At 38.3% G+C, this 15,786-nt stretch overlaps 1 protein-coding gene across 12 annotated transcripts in view; it reads right to left on the bottom strand.

Annotated features, from left to right (window-relative positions):
• Positions 1-2,216: 2,216 nt before the first annotated feature.
• Positions 2,217-15,786, bottom strand: part of Tp63 (tumor protein p63) — a 212,560-nt gene continuing 198,990 nt past the window's right edge. For 4 of the 12 annotated variants that reach the window (XM_015499991.2, XM_015499992.2, XM_015499988.1 and 1 more), the window contains one exon: positions 15,123-15,616. In XM_015499991.2, the coding sequence (XP_015355477.2) occupies positions 15,502-15,616 (115 nt within the window). In that variant the 3' untranslated portion in view covers positions 15,123-15,501. Of the gene's footprint in view, positions 2,854-5,802; positions 5,897-7,168; positions 7,314-9,483; positions 9,642-15,122; positions 15,617-15,786 lie in introns of those variants that run through there. The other 8 variants (XM_015499990.2, XM_048804062.1, XM_048804063.1 and 5 more) reach the window with 4 other exon arrangements.

The raw sequence follows: 15,786 nt of genomic DNA, 5'->3' as shown, positions 1-15,786 counted from the left end.
GTATAATTATAAAAATAATAAAAAAATCCAAAATCTCTTTAACATTCAACCCCACATACTGTATTTTAGGGGAATATAAGAAAACAAAAGTTAAATGGATTTAAGGAAGAGAATTCTGCTCTCTGTTCCTCTTTATAAGTTTCTCCCAGCAAAGATCATCCTGTTTTTCAGCTAACTGCACTGAGTTGAGGTCACAGAAGGTCACTTACCCTCCACTCCAGTTGTCTGTATGCCATGCCTTTTCTTCTTATCCTAGCTAGTCATATACCCAAGGAATAAAAGTTGACACCTATATGTAATTGTGCCAATGTATGGGTACACCAAACTCTTGAGATACAGTTACAGGCATTTCTGAGTCCCTAGTGCCACTTGAATAGATCAGAAGTCCTAGGTTCATTAAAAATCTAAGGACAGTAGAGGAAGCTATTTGTCTTCCTAATAACGGCCAAAGCACAGCTTTTGATTTTCCCCAAATGAGTTTTCAAATCTTCATGCTCATTCCAGAAACTAATAGTGCTTACAATCATTTAAGCACAAAATGTTGAAATCAAGGACTCTCTTTCTTTAACACGCAAAATAAAAAAATAATAAAAAACGATAACTTTCCCTTCCCCCCATCTTACAATTATGGTGTTCTTACTTGACACTGCATTATTACTGAATAACATTTCCATTAAAATGTAAAAAAAAAAAATACAAAAAAGCTTTTAACTGTGGTTCTAGAAAACCCACTATCCCAAGAAGAAAGAAAATACAAAGTATGCAATTTCACACACAAAACATATATACACTTCTCAAATGCAATTCATACATTTTAGAGCTCTATTAGCCCTTTTGCACTTTAAAATAAAAATGGAAGCTTCTGTGCAATGATAACCCTCTACCAGAATGCATGGACAGATTTTAGCGCTCATTAGCATATATACAAAATATTTGTTTTATATTTTGAAAAAAAATATATATATATTTGTTACAAAGTTTGTTTCCAAAACATCTAGGGGGAATATTGTCATTTACATGTTTCCCCAAAGTTCTAAAACAAGTCTTTGTTGAAGCAACAGCTTCCATGAAAGGGTTACCCCTCCAATCTGTGAAACATGGTTAAGTATGTGCACATTCCCCAAGGGACTGAGGGAAACTGGGTCCCTGTGGTTACTTTCTAACAAACACTTATTGATCAAAAAAGAAAAATAACACAGTGATGCAACCGATGCCATAGGAAAACTGATTTCACAATTCTATATTTTCCAAATCACCATTTCTATTTTAAAACTTGAAAAGAAAAAGATAAACATGCCTGTATGTGCAGTTTTATAGAACAGTAAGGTCTTTAAAAGAAACTTACTTTCTATTACTTATGTTTCAAAAGACCATTAAGGAATTTCAATTTATTGCTTGATGATATATCTACTTATTAGAGACTCAGTATTCTGAATCAGTCCTGTTATTCCTGGGTATTATTAATAGAGAATACAACTATGCTGTAACAACTAGATAGATGGCATTCATCCCAACTGAGTCAACCTGAATTGTAACAAGGAGTAGCAAATGTGTATTGAGTTAGTCAATCCAGAAGTCAAATTTAGTTTTAAGACTCCTATAATGGCAGCAAATGTTTCCTCAATAAATACTACGGTATCTGGTATTAAATTTGAGGAGATTATTGATAGATCCAGCTTTAAGCTGGCTGTAAGGACCTTTAAAGAAATTTAGTTGTACCTACATTCCTTGTTCCCAAAAGAAGCAAAAGAGGAGATGTATTTTCCTTTAGTGTTTCACAAAGTGAACACAAACATCCCTACTTGAGCAATGGCATTAGAAGGGATGCCACCAACATAAAAGGGGCCAACACAGAGAACCATGTACATATATAGTCTTACCATATTAATAAGTAATGGTAAAGACAACTGAATCTATCCAAAGTTTTGATATGGCATGTGTTTAGCATCCAAAAAACTGGAAGGACCTCACACCATTGTCACTCACACGCACAATCAAGCTCTAGACACCTTTCATCATACATGATGCCCCTGATAAAAGGGGCCAAGGTAAGCCATCCCAAACAAGTAAATTTTTAAAAGGCTGATAAGTGCAACTCAATATCTATTCCTTTAAGTTATATTTTAAACAATATTCAGTGCCCCCACCCAAAAATATATATTGTATATTTATATATTTATATATATTTATATATGTATATATGTATATAGTCTTAGACTATAAGAGTGAAAATGCTTTATAAAAGTCAATGAGAGATCTCTACAGCTTAAGGAGACAGCCACTGCTTTTTTTTTTTTTTTTTTTTTTTTTGCTCACTTCTATCTAGCCCTGACCACTCAGTCCTGCAAGCAAGAGATTTGAAGGCTTGAAGCCAGAATCAGAATCAGATGCCAGGTCAGAGGTTAGCTAAGAGGTAGCCTCCTACTACTTCTTTTCTTAAGAAATCAGAGAAGAGGAAGGGGAGGAGCTAGAGACAATGCTGTGAAGATCAAGCAAGGGTGCCTTTTAAGGGGTGGGCTGGCGGGAAGAGTGTAGGAAGAGCCCACAAAATGGGGTTTACTCCCCCTCCTCTTTGATGCGCTGCTGCTTATTGCGACGAGCATCCATGTCGAAGTTGAAGTCATTCCACTCGTCACGCGGTGGGAAGGAGATGGTCTGGCGGAGGGTAAAGCGCACGGCATCAATCACACGCTCGCCACGGGTCTCACTGGAGCCCACGCTGACTGTAGAGGCACCACTTGGGGTCCGCAGAAGATGGGGAGGAGAGGAGAAGTCGTGCAGCTGCCTGTGGTCCAGAATGCCCTTCCAGATGGCATGTCGGAATTGCTCAGGGATTTTTAGACTTGCCAGATCCTGTGCCACAGGGAGGTCCAAGAGAAATGAGAATAGATGCAAACTGACATTTATTCCATACCATTTTACCATCCTTATTTAATTGAACTCAATTTACTGATCTGTAACCTAGAAAATAAAATATCTTTCTGATGGTTTCATGTATGTAGCTAAGCACAAAGGCATAGAATTGGCTTATGGATAACAATTCACTTATTCTCTGTTAACCTTAGTTTCTTCATTGGTAAATAGAGGAGTTAGCAGTAGTATGAGAGGGCAAAATTCTAAAGAGAAATATCATGTACCTTCTGACTTCCTGTCTACTCGGCTCTAGTAATTAGAAGAAAGATGTTAATGGGATATCACTACAACTGGGGAGTAGATGAGAAGAAAAGATTACTGATGGAGATTGAGCACATTCCATGTGCCAGGCACTGAAGTAACTATTTTATATTCATGATCTCATTTAATCCTCTGTTTAGTGGTAAATATTCTTACACCTTTTTATAGATAGAAAATCTGAAGATCAGTAAGGATGTCAAGTCTAACGTTATACATCTAGGTAAATAAACTGTAGGCTCAGGATAGCTCCTCAACCTAAAATTGACCTATTGGTCAAAGGGTCTCTTGATGTTTGGATAAAACAGAGTATCAAGATACAGCAAAATTGTGTCCATGTTCTATAGATGTGGGTAGAAGTCATTTCAAATTGTGTCAGTCTTAGGTAAAAGCTCTGGTCTCAGTTTCTTCATTGGTAAAACAGGGTATAATTAATTGCTTTTTTTAGGTATCCATATATTGTGGACTCAGGCAACTATTATAAAAGTATTATATAAATTACTAAGCACTCTATAAAATGTTAACCATTTATATTGTTATTATATTAACTCAACTTTGTACCTCACAGAAGATAACTAATGAAGACCATTATTTTAATCACATTCCTCTTCTAGGAAAAGATGCCAAATAACTTGATTGGTACTAAGAGAAAAGCTGAAAAAGAGGTAATTATTTCCAGAAATGAGCAGGGAGAAGCTGAGGCAAGGATGAGAAAATTCTATAGGTTTTCAACATTTGCCAATTCAGAAATTTGCAACATAGTGTTACATCTTCCTATGATGTGAATTTTCAGGCCATTAGAAGTACTCCAACTTCCTACTATAGCAGAGGAACAGTGTAATGAAGAGAATCCACAAATAGATAAGCTAGTATGGTCTTTATGCTTCTTGTACTTTTTATGCTTTTTAAGCTCTCAATTAGCCCGAAGTTCCTTGTAAACTAGACTCCATCAACTAGTCAACACCAGCTGAGATGGACTTGCGCAGAACATCTGCAGATTGAGTGGAGCCTCCTGCCATACTCCTCAGTGGGGAAAAATGAGCAAATGATAAGCATGTATTGAAAAATATAGGAAAGGGCAGATTCCCTGTTTCCTCAAGGAGGGCTCTACTACAGAAGACTCTCAAATATAGGGCAGCTTTGTTGAGTGGGTGGAAGCTGGTATAAAGTGATGCAAATCCTGTTGGAAGGTACTTTTAAAGTTCTCTCTATAGTTTTCATTTATATTCTTTTGGGCAGCATCCAGGGGTGATTTATGGGATGGCTAGGGGTGGGTGGAAAGGCAGCATAGCAGGTACTTGTCACCATGGGGCTTGGGCTCTCATGCTACAGGAACATATCTAGCATCGGTGCTCAAGGAGGGGGTAAAGAGAGGTCCCAACTGCAGAAGCAGGGGCAGAGGCAGAGACCGTCTCCACCCAATAGTGCAAAGTGCTCTCCAGAAGCTAGAAGAAAGGACAGAGAACCCCAAAGAGAGCAGCATGAAGAGCAGCCTGGAAGAAAAATCAGATTGCTGGGACCAGAATACCAGCTTTGGAGTGAGCAGTAATTCAGGAAATGAGGTAGGAAGCCAGAGAAAGTCCCCTCACCTCCAGATTCTTTCAAAAGCCAAATCAAAGTAAAGAAAGATTTTGAACTCAATTGGATTAGCTGAGACCCAGAGAAACAAGAGGATAATCCTAAATTCTTGTTGCTACTAAAAAGCATGTCTAGGATTTGAACCCATGACCAATAATCATTCTCAATGATCAGGGATGGCTGGGCCTATTCAGATGAGTTGATGAATGAAGTAACTTAGTTTGAATTGAGAGGAATGGCTGAATCTTCCTTAAGTCCTACTTTAAGGAGAGGGAGGAAAGGCCAGTTAATAGAGTTAGAGACTGAGGCTTACGCCCCTGGCTCTGTTCCTGGTTCAGTCATCACTCACTGTTCTATCATCTCTCCATGCCATGATTTTAAGCAAGAATAACATGGCCTGCTTTCTACTGTCCTCCCTGGGGACTTGTAGAGATTAATAAGAACATTTGAAAAGTTCTCTCAATTCTTCAGATTAAATTTATTCCCCCCCTCCCTTGTTTAACATTTTTAAAGTAAATGTTGCTATGTTGCAAAGGAAAGCGAATATGATCTTTCTGCCAAAGTCTCCCAAGTGCTGGGATTTACAGGTATGTACCATGACACCTGGCTAGAGATGATCTCTTGATGGTGGGAATGATCTCTTTTTTCCTACTTTGAATATAGTATGGGCGCAATAGCCAACTGTTGGCAGATCAGACAAGCTGAGGAAGATCAGAGTGCTGAGTTTTAATATGTCTAGGTGGAGGTGGAGGCCTAGGAATCTTTTTAAAAATTTTTGTATATGGACTCAATGCCTTTACTCGTTTTTATGTGGTGCTAGGATTGAACCCAGTGCCTCACACTTGCAAAGCAAGTGCTCTACCACTGAGCTACAATTTCAGCCTAAGGCCTGGGAATGTTCCTACTGTGATTAGGGGTTCTTTCAGAATTGAAGATTAGGGGCATGGAAAAAACAAAATTTAAAACTACTAAGGATTGAACTACAAGGCATGTGTCACCAGAGGGAGAAAGTGAAGAAATAAAACTCAAGAGAAAAGTCTAACAGTTACTTACATCCATGGAGTAATGCTCAATCTGATAGATGGTGGTCAGCCCCTGGGTCGTGAAATAGTCCAGACATGATGAACAGCCCAACCTTGCTAAGAAACTGCAGAGGGAGGAGGGAAGAGGAAGGAGGAAACAGAAAAAGAGAGTTCACCCCAACTGCATTGGCGAGATAAAGGAAAACCCAACATGTTGCCCTTGGATGTCCTACATAAGAGACTAGGGGAAGATAAAATATATGTGGGCCTCAAATTGGAGGTTTAGGAATTATAACTTGGGTTTTATGTCTACAGAAAATAAAACCAACTATGTGGATTGCACAGATCAAAATTTTCAAATGGTGATCTGTGGTATTCCAGGGTTCTAAATGTGTTAGGAGCCATTGCAGGGGGTGAAAGGAAGAAGTCTAGTGGTCAGGTTCGCAGCCCTCTTGCCTCCTGGCTCTTCACTTCAAAATGAGTATCTACACAGTAATTGTTTTATACTTGGATTTCTGAGAATGGTTCATATGAAAAACATAAAGAAATTGTAGGCCACAATTTTAGAAAATCATTAACACTTTAGGATTTACTTCTTCCACAAAACACCAATCCTTCCCTTTGTGATGCTGAGAGTGATGGTGCCACCACATCACAGAGCCAATGTCTGGGTGAGATGAGCCTTGCATTTTGCCATCTCTGATGAACACTTCATGGAGACTAACACGTATCATTCTAGCAGCCACAAGAAAGAACCATTCTGCACAAGAAGCAGAGGCAGGAGACAAGTACTGGCAGGAAATCTAGGAGCTGACTCTTGTCTCTGTGAGAAACAGATCTTTCAGGCTTCATGCATTTCTGTTTTCTGCCATTTGCACTCCCCTTGCCATGTTCTGTATGCAGAGTGGGAGGGGTGATGTGCTTCTTGACTCTGTCATTTTGGTTAACATTTAATTTTCTTATGGACATTCAACTCCAAAACAACAGTTCAGTGGTATCTGAGAGATATGAGGCCTAGAGAGCAGGAAAGGGAGCAAGATAGCAAGTACTGCCCTTTTTGGGAAACCCAGCCCTGAGCACCAATTTGGAGTCAACTAACAATCTACAAACGTGAGGGAGGAGAAGGGAGTAAGTGAAGATGAGAGAACAGGAATGAACCTGTATGCATAGAAATACACACATTCACTTTCTCCCAGGCTGACTAGAGTAGCTCTTCTTGACTGAACTATGCTGACCACTCCACAGATCAGAGAATAGTGGCTGAACTCAGCCACTGGGCTGTTTTCTTGCTTTTCAAAAGTTTTTTTTTTTTTTTTTTTATCAACTTTGACAGTGTCCACCCTCCACCCCCAGCAATGCTGAGGACAGGTCCCCAGGAGCACATGCTGTGGACTCACCTGACAATGCTGCAATCTGTGGGATACGGAGGTGGGGGGGTGCAGTGGGAGGTGGATGGCATGGACAGTGGGGGAGGGAGGGCCTGGGTGGGGCTGAGTCCATTCATGTCTCCAGCCATTGGCATGTGGGTGCTCATCATAGGAACTGAACAGAAGCAGGAGGAACAGAGAGGGTTACTGCTGTTATCATATACCAGCACCCCAGTGGTCCATCTTGCCTGGTTTAATGTTACCAAGGGCCTAAACTACCAGTCTTGTTTTTATTTCTCATCTCTCACTACACTCATTCAAATAAATTATATCTCGTCAAACAGAATAATCACCAGACTCCAAACTAATTACATACTTCTTGATCTTTGTTCTCCTAGGACAATTTCTTCCCATCCCTTTCTCTGCTCCAAATTCTCTGCCAAATGGCTCATTTCTCTGAATGTGAACAGATTCCTCCTTGTATTGGCCTTAATGGGCTATATTTCTCTCTCCCTCAATTGACGAATCTCCTCAAGCAGAGAAATCAGATCTTATACATGTTTAGATCTCCACAGACCCTAGCACAGTGCCTGGCACAGTAAGATGCTCAATAAACTTAGGTTAACAAATGAACAAACATGTGAATAAGAGAGAGACCTTTGGGATATTCATTTGTGAACAGAAGGACTTATTTAAATATTTGTAAGAAACCAAATTCCTAAAAAGGAAGGAAATAATTAAAGATTCTAACTATTTTCTGATGGTCTGTCAGCCTTCTATACAGGAATATTACCAATACTTGCTGATATTTTACTTAGCCATGAACTCACTGATAGGGAATATTTAATATTTGTAAAACACAAATAATGATAAATTTGAAACAAATATTACTTCCAGACCCCCAAAAGAGCAAAAATACTATATCTATAAAAAGATGAGTGTAATTTGTTTCCTTAAGTAAATAGAAGTGTACCCAAGGGGAAAGGCCACTAACTAGCTAACTACTAGCACATGACCCTATTGCATCTCATTCTGTTTTCCCCCTGATTTTCCTAATTACATCAGAGGATAACTATGAACTATAAATAAGAAAAAGCAGGCAAAATGAAAGTTGTACAAATGTGAATCATCATTCCCAAACCCACTGTTTTATCTTTCCAAGAAATAAGTTGGGATTGTCATAACATGTAAAATAAATTAGGAAATGAGTGCTTCCTATTCTCTTTTGCTGTCACAGCAGCAGGTCAGGTTTTGACTCATGCAGTTATCACTAGTGGGTGCGCAGTCTGGCTCTAAAGTCTGTGTTGCTGTTCTAGAAAATCACACCACACTCACCTCTCTCTCACTAAATACGAACAGGGGCCATGATAACCATATCTGGTCACAATCCAAGCCTCAGCACTTTTTTTTTCTGTTTTTATTCCCCCCAGAAAATCCATTATTTAAGGCAACACTGAAATACAAGTTTAAAGCCTCCATCCAAATAATTAGGGGTTTCAAAGAATAATGTGAAGTGTTTTTTTGTTTGTTTGTTTGGTAGAGTAAGGATTATAGGGTACTTTTGCAATGTTTGGTCTTCTGCATCTCTGAAGATATTATGTATCCTTCTGTATTTTCACTATCATTTTTTCTTTCAAGTCTGTGTATCCATTTTATTATATTTAGTTCTACTGGGCAAGATAATTATAGCAAAGCTATATGCCAATCATTATCCAATTAGAGACAATTTATCATTGCCTTTTATATTTATACTTAGTCAATATGTGAATTTACATGTGAATAAAGAAAAGTCAGAGCCTTTTGTAGATCAACTTCCTACTGACTGTTTTGGGGATGGAGTTGATGAGTTGAGAAGGCTGATTATCAGGATACAGACTTATAAAATGTTAAATATGCAGAGTGATATTTTTATGGATGGAAAGATGAACATTAGCATAGAGAAGTGATTTGTTCATAATTTTATAATAAGAATCCAGACCAGAATCCCTTTCTTTACATTTTAAGTCTACCACATCATGCTACTTCCCACATACGGGACACATTCAAGCTCAAAGATGGCGGGAAGATGGATTTCCATCCATGTTGGCAGGAAGTGCACTGTATCCCTCACAGAGATCCTCATCCCTACTGAAGGATTAGCCTCCTGCATCTCTACCAGTGTGTTATGTAATATATATCTCCAAGTGAGAGGTGATTCTGCAGAAAAGTCATGTTACTCAACTTTGGTCTGATCTGTCCCACTGTGCCTCTGGCTTGGCTTAGGAGAAAGCCTCTTCCCCAACCGGAGCAGTCTTCCCCTGTACTAGCCCTTTGGTCCTTCAGCTACAGCAATAGAAGATGCTTACTGTTGGCTCCCATGCCATCTGGAATGGTGGTGGGGGTTAGGGCGTTGCGCTGCTGGGGATTGATCAGCTGGCTCACAGAAGGCAGCTTGTTCATGCTGTTCATTTTGTTCAGAGGTGGGGAGCTGTTACCATATGAAGTCTGGGACTGCATCGAGGTCCTAGGAACACAAACATGGGAACCATGGTCAGCATGGGACTGGTCATTTCCAACAGGTATTAGATTAAAACATGGCCACAAACCATATGCTTGAAAATTGTTCTTCCAAGACTGATGATAAGAAGTTATTTGTGTTTCCAGAAGAGAATATTTCCAAGACAAGGGAAGGAATGCAAAGCTCCCACCAAATTATGTTTTCCCTGAATGTGGAGGGTATAAAGTGTAATATCTTTATGAAGTATCTCCTTTGTGAGAGGGAAAATAACAGCATCCTCCTTTTGTCCTTAGTATTTCCTCCATTCTCCTTCTCTATCTGTCTTCAACTCAAACAAGTTTGAAAAACAGTAAGGGAAAAGAATTCAGAAAAGATACAAAGGCTGATGAAAGACATGGAGATGCAAAGCTCAGATTGTAGCTCAGGCACTTCATCTGTAGCTTTGTAGGCCTATTGGGATATACAGAATATAACTGCAAAGTCAATCAAATAGGACATTTGGAAGCACATCCTACCAGCATACCCAGGCCCCAGGTTGGAAGCATGCTTTCTCAGCCGAGAGGTTCATGGGCCATGTGAGGACCTGCTGCAATGCCAACAGCCTTTCTATGCAGGAGGTATAGAATGAGGATCAGATAATCCAAATTTTAGCCCCCTTCAGATACATTAGGAAGCTATAGTCCCTATGCAAGCTACTAATTAACAACCTAGACTTTGTTTCTTTAACAGAAAACTATAAACTACAATCACATGTGTGTACCCATGCTAACATCTAATGTCTGCATTAGATGTTAAAGCTTGGAAAGCTAAAGAGAAACAGGCTTCATTTCTGAGATGCTCATAAAATAGCAGTTACATGGGGAAAATAATCCATCCTACCATGGAGGGCTATGAAAAGAACTGAAAAAGAATAGAAAAACAGTTATTTAGATCACAGCATTTATAGCAAGTAATTATTTTGACTATACAACAAAGTTTGACTTAAAGCATATTTCTAACCTGTAGTTGGAAAAATTCCCCTTTAACATTCCTCAAACAATATGTATTATTTGGTTCCTATCTTCCTCCTTCTTGCATTAGCCATATTTATATTAAAGGACAAATTTTTAAAAATGTCTCTGAGGTATATTGCATAAATACGTGATACAAAATTTAGAGGCTTTGTAAATGAAACCAGGTTTCAAACAAGCAGAGCACAATGTTTGAAAAAAAAATTTAAAAAATGTCTCTAAGCACTTCAGTGTAATAGGGGGGTGGTAGTCTTTGAAAATCCCATCATGTGTCCTCTACAATTATGTGTAACCAAGAAAGCCCCCATTCCCTATTGCTGAAGAGCCACAGCCAGGGTAATGTAAACAATATGCTATACATTCATTTGCATTAAATTAGCATTCTCATGAAAAATTAACAAATCCACTACATTTTACAATCACTGACTTTAAGGTAGGAAGACACTAATTTTTTTTCTTTAGCTCTTCTCTTGTACCCACAATTATAGGTCCAAATTGTATAAACAGGTCTTGATGTAATAAGTCCTCTTAATTCATACTACTTCAGATTGCTCTCTTTCATACACGTTCTCAATGACTATGACAACATTCCTGTGGATACACGTCACATATGGCGGGCAGGGATGGGCAGAAATGATTATTACTTTTTAACAGAGAAAAGCAAGTGTGAGGATTTAAGAGGAAAAAAAAAATGTGGCAAGGTTGCACATTGCTGAATGGATGGGTTACAGGTAAAGTAGGTCTCCTGGAGTCTTGTTCAAGAGCTTTTGTTTGTTTTCATTCTATGACACCTCCCTGAGAAGTATGGGCAATAGGTTACAGGATCAAGAAATGGGTTAAGTGGTAAGAGAAATGTGGGAGACTAACATAGACAGGGACCAAAGCAGGTTACTACAACAGAGCCACTCCAACTGCCACCAAGTACTTCCTAATCCACTCCATGCCTGTGCAGGAGCCTGGCAGAAGAACCAGCACATTTAAACCTATGCAGGAACTTCTGTAAGTCCACACTAAAGTATAGAAAAGCACAGGGCAAGGAAGTGAAGAGAACTTTTGCCAGTTGCTTCTTCACTGTCTTTGCTCACTATAAAGTACCTAAGATGTTAGGTGACCCATTTTCCCAGATGCAGGTTGGCCCTCTCTAACCAAAAGAGACCTCCTTCTGTGTCCCCTTTTCCAAAACATCCAAGAACTTATGTACAACAAGAACTTACAGAAACCTTGTTTGAACCACAATTAGGAAAATAAAAGTATATTTATAAGATTTGCATTCACCCTGTAGTAAATGCCACTTTCTACATCCTGTTACAAATCCCTCTCCCTTGTTTTAATTATTTTTTAGTATTTTATTAGTTCATTTGTGATTTATTATCATAATATACTTAATTTGACAAAGGTAGATCAGAAACCACAGGTGAAAAAGAAGGAAGGTGGATTTTGGAGTCTGTCGAAATATCTAGGTCACCTGGATCTGACACAGGTGAATTGACTTTGGAGGTTACACAAGTGTCTCCCAAGTTGCATTTTCTTAATCTTTAGAAGAGGCACGAGACTCACTCTGGAAGGTTTATTATTAAGATTGAAGGAGGTCAGGTAAGGTGTGCAGTGATTTGTTGGCACTCAAGGAACACTGGTTCTTTTCACTCTAAGAAGTGAAAAGTCACTTTAACCCTAAATGGTGAACCCTGTAATAATGGAAGGGAACAATTTAGGAATTAATAGAACTGGCCAGAGGTCACAGAGAATTTTTTCATTGAACAAATTCAGAAATCAGGGTGAGCAAATGATTGAGGGAAATTCTGAATGCATTCCCTATAATGTACAAGTGAGCTTTAAAACCACAGACCATCAGGATAATCTGTTTATTAACAAACTCACAGTGTCTGAAATAGAAGGATCTTGTTAATAACCACTGCATACTCAGGAAAAAGGAGCGAGTCTGAATAAATTCATGGTTAATTTACAGGGCATGAAAGAACAACCATATTTTTTCCACTATAAATATGATGTCATGGTCCTTGTCAAATAGTCCCCCAAATTTCTGGAAAAATTAAAGAGAAAGAAAAGCATTTGAGAAAATAGGACCTGTGCAGTGTTAGTTTTCTCACGTCTACTTCACTGTGTTCCCATCATTCCAACCAAAAGCAAAAAATAAAATAAAGTGAGAAAAAATAACATGTCAGAAAAAATAACATGGTTTAGGCCTGACATTGTTTTCTCTGGGATCTCACTAAATATTTCTAAGAACTCAGTGTTATGGAGATATTGAAAGTTATATCTCATATATGTCTAGTTTTGAGGAAAAATCCTAGTGAAGCCTCACCCCAGTTCTTTACTCTAACAAAATCAGCTTCTGTGCTAAGAATAAAATTCAGAATTTCAGAACTTTGGTTTTCCATCACTCAGGATTATATTTCCTCATTCCAACTCTAGTGATTGTCTATGTGGTGAATGTCAAAACTCCTGATAAGCCACAGCTACATTTTTTTTAACTTTCAAAAGAAGCCGAGAATTATACAAGATTTTTTTCTTTTGACTTTCCATTACTAATGGGAAAAAAAAAAGCGTCTCAGTAGAACAGTTTGATGATACCTTGGGGAAAATTTATTTTTTTCTAAACTATTTCTTATAATATGAGAAGGGAGGGAAATAACAAATGTTGAGAAGAATATCCCATATAATTTGAGGAAGATATGGGGGAGATATGCCCTCAGAAAAGGAATGGGACCTCTCTACATTTGCCCCAGTATTGTCCTGCCGGTGACCCCTCTAACCCAGCAATCTCTCTTGTACAGACAAGTGCAAAATTGATTCCCTAGCTGGTCAACGTTTCTTTCAAATATGTTTCACGGTTTTAAATATGTGCATTTATATAAAATTGACTAAAAACATATCAAAAACTTACATAAAATTAAAAGAAAAAGCAAATGTTAAAAAAAAGGCAAACATACTTACCAATCTTTTAAGGGATTTGTGAATTGAAGTTATAAGACAAACTGAAAACTCTTTGCAAATGTAACATCTGCTTTTAGTAACATACTTTTATCTCAAACATAAAGCTATAATTTCTCAAGAATTTATCTAATCTACTAGATTAGTTTCATTTAGAACAACTTCTTTTGTAGTTTTAAAAGCAATTACTCAAAGCAAAGACAATAGGTCCTACAACAGATTTCTGGCCAAATATTTGCTAATGCTTATGTCACGCTGGGTCTTAATTTAAATTCATTTTAGAAAATTTGCCAATGGAAGACAATTTGAGGCTTGTTCAGAGATGTCAATAAACAATACTGTGGACCCACCAGAATGAAATTAAACACTTAGAGGACCAAAATATTTTTAAGCTACTTTAGACATTGTAATTAATTTTTCAGGTTGATGACTTTAATACAGAGTACCTTAAGTAAAAATACTAAATACATATGCAAGAATTATAGACAGGACCAAAGTGATGGTTCTATTACACTCATTCTTTGGCCCTAACTCATGGTACTTCAAGCTTTTATGTATTCTAGTATTTAAGGGAAAAAAAGTCAAGAGAGACAGAAACAAAAACTGCAAGATAAACCAAGATGCAAAAGTTTATTGAAAATTAAAATCACACATCCATAAAGCAACAACCTCAATAACAAGAAATCATTGTCTTGGTGACAGATTGAAGTGCTAGTGACCTGTGGGAAGATGGGGGAGGGTGGGTAAAGCCTTTACACTATATCTTAATATGGAAAGAAACAGATTCTCAACTCTTTGAGTCAGAAAACAAATAATGAAAGCAAAAAAAAATCATCTATTTTTTTCTCTGTAACTTATAGACCAGAAATATTGATTTTAACATGTCTGCTTGGACATCTGTTAAACAAAACATCTCTCTCCTGGATAAATGACACTGAGCATAGTCAGTACCCTGGCTGATTTTATAGTGGGTAGGATTGAGAACCAGGAGCCCCAGTTAAATAAATGAATCTTAGATTTGGTAAGAGGAATCTGAATTCCATTTTGGACATTGCATAATGGTAAACAAGTACTTGGGGCAATATTTCTGGGTGGCTTTACCTTCCTATTAAAACCAACCACAAAGCTAGTTTACCTGCCATGGGTCTAAACAACAATTCAGGGGTTAAGTCTTTAGGGTTTCGTGTGCAAACAACACTATCGTATCAGATGGTGACCTACGGTGCAGAGAAAACTCTGACAGAGCACTGAGGAACTTTCTACCTGTACATGAGGAGAGGATACTAAAAATGCAAGTTCTCAAAAAGAGGAAAAGAGCACCCACCTTGCCCTCAACGTAGGCTACTTAAGGTGATCATCACCTCTCTGCCCAGCAGTGCACGTGGTGCCCTAAATTGTTACTATTTGCAATATAACTGCATGACCAGCATTAAAAGGGCCTGACTGAGTCCCTCAGCCGCCAATGCATTACCTACGTACAGACAATAACAATTTTTGTCTCCTTTTCTTAAAAAGACATCTTAAGTTTGAGACCTGCTCAAAAGCTTCATTATGAGTTTGAGAAACACAAGGGAAGGGAAAAGAAAAGGGTTCCAATAAACATCCTAATGGCCCCTCTTCGGCTTAACCCCTCCCTCCCAGGAAACAACAGAAATCTCACGGACATACACAGTGGTTCCTGTCTGACCAATGTCAGATCTAAGGATACAAAATCTGCAGAAAGCGTCCTTTCTTTAAAGTTTTGAGTCCCTTCAAAAGATTTTCTCACTAGTGGCTGTGTGCCTTTGAGCAGTTGGGTCTCTAAGCCAAAGTGTCTTCAAGTTCTGTTTTCAAAGGCTGGATACAAACACATATACACACATGGAAACCCAACAAACACACAATTGAAATACAGAGACACAGCTCTATGGGTACACTGATCGGTTTTGGGGGTTGGAATGTCTAAAGAAGACGTCAGATTGTTTCGGAGTTTCTCTCTGGGGCTCCACAAGTTCATTCCTGAGGCAGGCTGAAAGGAGACTGCAGAGAGGAACCAGAGAAAAGAAAAGATGAAGGCTTAAAACTTCACATATCCAAATCCAATGAATGCAGAAACACTCTCCTCACACCTTCATGATCATAGTACAGACAGGATAGAATGCCTGCAAAGGGATTTTTGTTCCTTCCTAATTTTCCTCCTTTATATTACC

The sequence above is a fragment of the Marmota marmota genome, unplaced genomic scaffold, assembly GCF_001458135.2.
Source record: "Marmota marmota marmota unplaced genomic scaffold, marMar, whole genome shotgun sequence".
Taxonomy (NCBI): domain Eukaryota; kingdom Metazoa; phylum Chordata; class Mammalia; order Rodentia; family Sciuridae; genus Marmota; species Marmota marmota.
The sequence above is the reverse complement of the archived record's forward strand: the minus strand, read 5'-3'. Positions and strand labels throughout refer to the sequence as shown.